The sequence below is a fragment of the Gorilla gorilla genome, chromosome 18 (genome assembly GCF_029281585.2).
Source record: "Gorilla gorilla gorilla isolate KB3781 chromosome 18, NHGRI_mGorGor1-v2.1_pri, whole genome shotgun sequence".
Lineage (NCBI taxonomy): Eukaryota > Metazoa > Chordata > Mammalia > Primates > Hominidae > Gorilla > Gorilla gorilla.
In genome coordinates this window covers 83,176,950-83,184,224 of record NC_073242.2, presented here as the reverse complement: position 1 = coordinate 83,184,224, position 7,275 = coordinate 83,176,950, and the positions used below count along the sequence as shown (strand labels likewise).

The 7,275-nt window shown below is 46.9% G+C and overlaps 1 protein-coding gene across 2 annotated transcripts in view; it reads right to left on the bottom strand.

Annotated features, from left to right (window-relative positions):
• Nucleotides 1-4,393: 4,393 nt before the first annotated feature.
• The window catches only part of FTO (FTO alpha-ketoglutarate dependent dioxygenase), a 405,797-nt gene continuing 402,915 nt past the window's right edge, over nucleotides 4,394-7,275 (bottom strand). For both annotated transcript variants that reach the window (XM_019012612.4, XM_019012613.4), the window contains exon 9: nucleotides 4,394-7,099. In XM_019012612.4, the coding sequence (XP_018868157.1) occupies nucleotides 6,946-7,099 (154 nt within the window). In that variant the 3' untranslated portion in view covers nucleotides 4,394-6,945. The remainder of the gene's footprint in view (nucleotides 7,100-7,275) is intronic.

The window sequence follows — 7,275 nt, the reverse complement described above, 5'->3', positions numbered from 1 at the left end:
CTTTTCCAAATGTTATCTCCACCTGCTAGCTGCACAGCCGTGGTTTTACCTGTGTGGATGGGGATGGATCTGGCTTGTGGACCCTCTCTCCTTCTCTCGGAGGCTGGGAAGGGAAGAAGGGTGCCCTTGAAACTGGCACCACGAAGAGAGTGATCACCTGTGGTCTTTGTTTAATCTTTAACACCAAGCAAGGCTGTGTGGAGGGCAAGGCGTAGTGGCTCACGCTTGTAATCTCAGCGCTTTGGGAGGCCGATGCAGGCAGATCACTTGAGCCTCGGAGTTTGAAACCAGCCTGTGTAATGTGGTGAAATCCTGTCTCTACAAAAAAATTAGCCGGGTGTGGTGGCAAGTGCCTATGATCCCGACTACTTAGGAGGCTGAGGCAGGAGAATTGCTTGAGCCCATGAAGTCGAGGCTGCAGTGAGCCATGATCTCACCACTGCACTCCAGCCTATGTGACAGGGTGAGACCCTGTCTGAAAAAAAAAAGAAAAGAAAAAAAAAGACTGTGTGAAAGAGCTTCATGCCATTATCACTAATGAAGAGGGTCAGAATTACCCGAAGCACACAGGATCTGGAACCACTGAACTTCTCCTAAACTTCCTGTAGAACGGTCTTGACCCTTTTGGCCCCACCTGTAGGGCACCTTGCTGTTCTAGGCCAGCACTTCCCATCTCTCAGCAGGAAACTACTGCATTTACCAGATCAGAAACAAAGGGAAACTCCGCCTGCTAGAAGTGCTTCATTTGTATTGGTGCCATGTTTAGTCAGTGGCTTTTGTAAAATTGATGAATTTTGTCTAAAGGCAAGTGCAGACAGGCAAACAGATCTGTATCTGCTGTTATCCATTTAGCTTGACACACATGTGCAGAGGAACTATTTTACCTCAATTCTTTCAGGATTGATGAAAAGTAAATGCGAGCAAAGTCATGAACTGCATCATTGGAAAAGAATCACTGAATCTAATGCTGGAGGTTAATTAATGCTTCCCTCCCCTTGAAATAGACTGACCCTGGTACTTAGACATTCAGAGTCAATAAACAATTGTTGTACACAGATCATCCATTAGAAGGTGATGGCAAGAATTTTTTTAAGCAAATCTAAAATTGCAATGGGTGACCTACTCCCACTGTAGAAATGAGAGTCCTAAAACATCATTTTTCATAATATCTCATTTATAAAAAGTTCCATGCCATCCGCCTAGCGAAAAATGGAAGCTGTGAAGAGCAAATGGGATAATATATGGGATAGTGACACAATATTCTTCTTGAACAAGCCACAGCTATCTTTAGTCCCTTTAATATTTTGGTCAGGATATCACTGATCATATTTTTCATCATAATAATGTACATGCGTGGAGTGATTTTTAAGTACCAGACATGATATGAATCACTTAACACGGCTGATCGCAGGGGACAGAACAATCCAATGAGCTAGGCATTATCATCATCCCCATTATAGAAACAAAGACTGGAGCACAGAGGGGTTAAGTGATTTGGCCCAGTCACAAAGCTACAACTGTTACCACAGGAAACTTGGTTAATAATAATAGCTAGTACCTCACTGAAGACCAGTATATGTCAGGTACTGCGGGATGCATTTTAAATATGCATTAACTTATTGAACCTTCACAACAACCTTAGGTGATGGATTACTACTATTCTATTTTGTAGACAAGAGAACAAAGGTTTGAAGAGGTGGTAGAGTGAGGATCACACACAGAATCAGAACTTAAACTCAGAAAACCTCTTCTACCACTCAGGAATCCAAAGATTTGGAAAATCTGATGAATGACAGCAGGATAGAAAGAGCAGAGGGTGCAGAGAGGCTCAGTTTCCAATGTAGGAGGAGGATTTGGGCCAGAGAGCAGGAAGAACTTGGCTGACAAGGTTCTGAGAGGTGGGAATTAGGACTGTCCTGGGAGCATGGGGCCGATGGGACACAGGACTATGGGAGCAGGGCTGCCTGGGAACCAGGGTGGAAAGCTGTCTGGTCCTTCTAGCCGGGATCTGGGGGGCACTTGTGGTTCTCCTTGTTAATAAGAGAGAATGGAGAACCAGATCTTCAGATACTTTCCTGGAGTTTCCAGGAATCTATCGGGTGTCTCAGGTGAGTGAGAGAACCAGGTGAATGCCTTCTGACAACCCCCAAAACCTGCCTCCCAAACACAGCAGTGGCCCAGGGGTGCCCTTGCTGTCTTGCAGGAAGTCATTCTTAGCCGGCTTCCCCTCCTCCCACCCATCCTCTGCAAGCTGCCCGGCTTTCCCTACAGCCGCAATCATCACAACACGCCTGTGCCGTCTCTCCCCTTTATGGTTGTCAAATTGATTTCACCACCGCGATACCTATGGCTCCCAATGAAACTTAATTAAAAATACCATTTAATCACACAGTAACAAAGGCAAACGGGATAAACGGCATTACCACTTTGGCGCATTTTAATCCGCACCGCTCCTCTCCATCTGAATCTGTCTGGATGAGAATTGCCTTTTCAAACCAGAATCCCCTTGTCTTCCATGTGCTTGCCTCTGACAGATCTCCAAAATAAACAGTATTTAGCGTGGCATGGATCCAAATGTATGCAATTTGCCCAGTGGTAAAATCAGCCCTAACTAGAGCAAGAAAAAAAAAAAAAGAAGTTGCATTTGAAAATACCTTCCTTCCCTCGAAGCATACAAAAAACCGTCTACTGAATGTGGGATCCATTAAACCGGTCCTATGGACTCTCGATTCTGGCATCCCTCGATTCAGTGGAGTGATGGATTTTGAAGCTTATTACTAAAATTGTGTCACCAATGATGCCATGACCCTGCTCTTTTATGTCTAGAAAGCTCTATGGGGCTGGAGCCTGCCAGTGAGGGCGTCAGGAATGGATCTGCTGGGGTGTGGAGGGGAGGGGCTGTTTAGAGTGAACTCTGTAGGTGGGCAACCTAGAGGGGCCGCAGGCCATCTTGAGATCTCACCCAGGCAGGGGGACATTCCCAGTTGGAAAGCCCCTCCTTTGGATTAAGCTGTTTGCTCTCTCAGAGACCCTCTGGAATCCAGATAGAGCGATGGTCTAATGCATAAAAATATCTCACCAAGTTACCTCCATGCCCTTGCTGCTTGAAACCCTCTCATGCTTCCTGGGGTGTGTGGAATAAAACCTGAGCGGCTCCCGTCTGCTCTGCCCTACATCTCCCCTTCTCCCCTCCTGGTCTTCTCGGCTTCAGGCTCAGGGCCCTTTTCCTTCCTTGGGCACCCCCTCCCAAGGCTCTCCTGCCTGGGCCCACCATCCCCTTTCCTGGGAAGCTCTTCCCAACCACCTCCCTTCCCCACAGCCTGATCAAGGTCCCCTTGGTCAGTCACCATCTCCTCTTGTCCCTCTCCCAGTTGGTTCCCTTCCTGGCACTTACAACCATCTGGAACACTCTTGTTATTGATTTGCTGCTTACTGTCTATTTCCCCACTATGGGGTAAGTTCCTATTTTGGTGACTACATATCCCAGGGCATCCACTAGCCTGGGAGGCAGAGATCTGTCTTGGGTCCCCAGGCTTGCCTCATTGCTGAGGCTGTGGTCAGCACCAAGAAACGTTTGCGGGAGGAAGGGAGGGAGGTAGGGCAGTCAGTAGCACCTCATTGCAAAGGGATCTCTTAGATCACTTTTCTCAAGAGACCTGGGACCACAGGGAGGACTGGCAGGAAATCAGGAGGGGGCTGCTGCTGATGGAAGTGGTCCCTTATCCGCACACATGGGGAGAAGGGTGCGATTTCTGGGCCTGTGCTTCCAGGAAAGTCCTTCTCCAATTCACAGGGCAGAAGCAAGCCTTCCTTTGACCCTGCAGGATACGAGTTCATTGTCATTGCCCGCACCAGCTGCTTTTTTATTGGGTCTTGCCCGCCTCCTTCTACCCACCTGAAACCTCCCTGGAGAGCACATGAAATCCTCAAACACATGATCAATGAAAGTCACCATTTCTTTTTTCTCTCGCTCCGTGGCCCAGGCTGGAGTGCAGTGGCATGATCTCGGCTCACTGCAACCTCCGCCTCCCGGGCCAAGCGATTTGCCTGCCTCAGCCTCCCGAGTAGCTGGGATTACAGGCCACACCACCACACCCAGCTAATTTTTGTGTTTTTAGTAGAGACGGGGTTTCACCGTGTTGGCCAGGCTGGTCTCGAACTCCTGACCTCCAGTGATCTGCTGCCTCAGCCTCCCAAAGTGCTGGGATCACCATTTCTTTAGAGCAAATGTGATCTCACCTTTCGGATTCACTTAAAGTAGTGATTTCTCCAACCCTGTTGCACATTCCCTGACTCCACCTGGAGGACTTTGAGAACTAATTCCACCTGGGCCCCACCCAGGACAGTGAAGCTGGCTCATCCATGCAAAAGGAAAAAAACAGCAAAATCTCTCTTGGTTTCTTATCTCATCCTTTTAATATGTTTATTGGATATGAATATTTTATGAAGCAAATGACATTAGTACAAGCAGTCTACGAATAGAGTTCAATAGTCACACACATATATTGGGGTGAGCACAAAACATTTCGACTAGAGGGGTGCAAGCAAGCAGGTTTGGAGAGCGCTGACATGAAAGGGTGATGCAGGTCAGGTTCACAATTAATGAAAAAACGGAGAAAAAGAGGGAGTATGGCAAACCATAGGCTGGGTCATGCCCCAACTCGCAGTGGGAAGATGCTATTTAGCTTGCTGCCATGCGAGGGTAGGGGCCTAGGACTACTGGGTGTTCTGAGTTCTAAAGAAAAATGCAGACCTTGGCTGGGTGCGGTGGCTCACGCCTGTAATCCCAGCACTTTGGGAGACCGAGGTGGGTGGATCACGAGGTTGAGATCGAGACCATCCTGGCCAATATGGTGAAACCCCATCTCTACTAAAAATACAAAAATTAGCTGGGCGTGGTGGCACGTGCCTGTAGTCCCAGCTACTTGGGAGGCTGAGGCAGGATAATTACTTGAACCTGGGAGGCGGAGGTTGCAGTGAGCTGAGATCGTGCCACTGCACTCTAGCCTGGTGACAGAGTGAGACTGTGTCTCAAAAAAAAAAAAAAAAAAGAACGAAAAGAAAAAAGAAAATGCAGACCTTTTAATTTTATGTGAAATCTCCCAATTTTTAAATATTGGCACCTAATGGGATATAACAAAAAATGAACATCACAGGGGCTAAAGAAAACACTGGGCTGGATGGCCCGAGGGTGCCCCATCTGTGACTTTTAAACACCACGCCCTCCTGGTCTACGTTATTTCATTTATTCCATTTAATCTCTGTAATGACCCTGTGAGACACTGCTTCACTTCTCTTTCACCAATGAGGAAACCGAGGCTCAAAGACACCAGGGAATGAACCCAAGGTCTGAGAGACTCGAGTCTCAACACGATGAGACCCTGGCTGCTTTGCTTAATGTGACATTTCTGTGGCTATTAACTGCATGGGAATGAGTGCAGGCTGTGAACCACTGCAATTCTGGTGGCAGGAAAGAGTTTATTCTCAGTGCACCTTCAATAGGCAAAAGCCCTTCAACTTCTCAACTACTGTGAACAACTACACGAGAAAGCAACAGGCTGGGGAGAGGGGGGCTAACTATTCTCACGATTTCTTGGGACACCAATGGGCAGGAGCCAGGTCAGAAAGGGAGAGATGTGTTAATGGCATCACAAGACAAAACTGGCGGAGGGGTCAGCAAGAGAGAGGAAAACATCTACATCCAGGTCAGCTCACCCACACATAACAGTACTAGAATTTCCTGGATATTTAACTATGTGCTGGAAATTGTTCTAAGTCTGTAACTCGAATCATCTCACTTAATGTTCACCTTGGGACTGGTGCCTTTCATATATCCCCATTATACAGATGAGGAAACTGAGGCACGTTAACATGCCAAAGGACACGAAGCTAGTGGGAGTCTTAAAGCTCAGGTTTTAAACCCTACTCTCTCTTGTCTCTTTGAGTCTCCAATGTCATCAGGATGGGCCACTGAGGTTCTTCAAACCTCAGTTCCACCTGTTATTACATAAGAATGAGGGACTTACAGAAAAAACTATACTATGCTGGTGAAATCCACGAAATAATGTAAATGGGGCTGTGTCTCTTTCAAGAGATCAGGAGAACTCCCTAAAGACAGGATATCAACTTTATTTTAATTATTAACATCTCCTTCCTGTGTGCTGAGCATAGGACTCAAAGCTCAGGCTTTTACTTAGGTTTGTCTTAGAGAAAGGAAAGAGGCCAATCTTCAATGAGTCATTTCTCTTTTAGTTTCTTTGCCTTTGGGGACAGAAGCTACAGACGAATGGAAATGAGAATTCCTGCTCTCAAACTTTTTATAGAAGTGTTGTCCAATAGGACTTTCTCCGATGATGAAAATGTTCCATATCTGTACCGTCCAATACAGCAGTCACTAGCCACATGAGGCTGTTAAGCACTTGAAATGTGGCCAGGGCGACTGAAGGGCTGCATTTTTAATTAAAATTAAAACTGAATTTAAATTGAAGTAGCCACAGCTAGCTAGTGGCTACCATATTGGACAGCACTATGGGTGTGGTGAGAAACTGGGATGTCTGTAAGTTCTGTCTTTCCCCAGAGGGCTGGGTCCACTCCAGAGTCTCTGAAAAAGCTTGGGAAAGAGGAAAGTAGGTTAGGCTTTGTCACACGCTGGGCTTGTTCCTGTCGCCTGCCCCGGACCTTGGGGGCTGAATGGCTCACATTTTATAATCTGAACAATTTTTGGGGAAGAAGGTCCTGTTTAACACCAAATCAGACTATAATACAGGGTCATTTTAAAACATTTAAAAATTCATGGGCACCATTTCCTAGCTGTTTTGGATTGGGACCCGGGTGCTACAATCTAGGGGCCAAGAGAAGTCTCCACTGCCCTTGCTTAAGCCCATGACAACGTTGGAGGAGAAAAGCCAATCTCTTTTTCTCCTCCGCCTGAGACTTGTGCTCCTTCTAGGGTTTTGCTTCCAGAAGCTGACCTCTGAGTTCTGAAACGATGTCTGTGAGGTCAAACGGCAGAGGCATCGAAGCGTCATCCTTTTCCCAGTATGGCCGACATTCTGGCTTCTGATCAGCGGGTAATGTTCGGGCAATTCGTGACTGGCACCTGGAAGAGTAAAAATAGGAAATTAATCCACGGGAGGAAACCCCCAGAAGACCCCAACCCACAGGAAGCTTGGAGCAACACTGGCCAATGCTCCAAAGACAGTCCTCGGGGGTGAAGGTCATGGTGACGACTGAATGAATCTACAGGTGGAACGCAGTTGTTTATAAGAAGGAAGA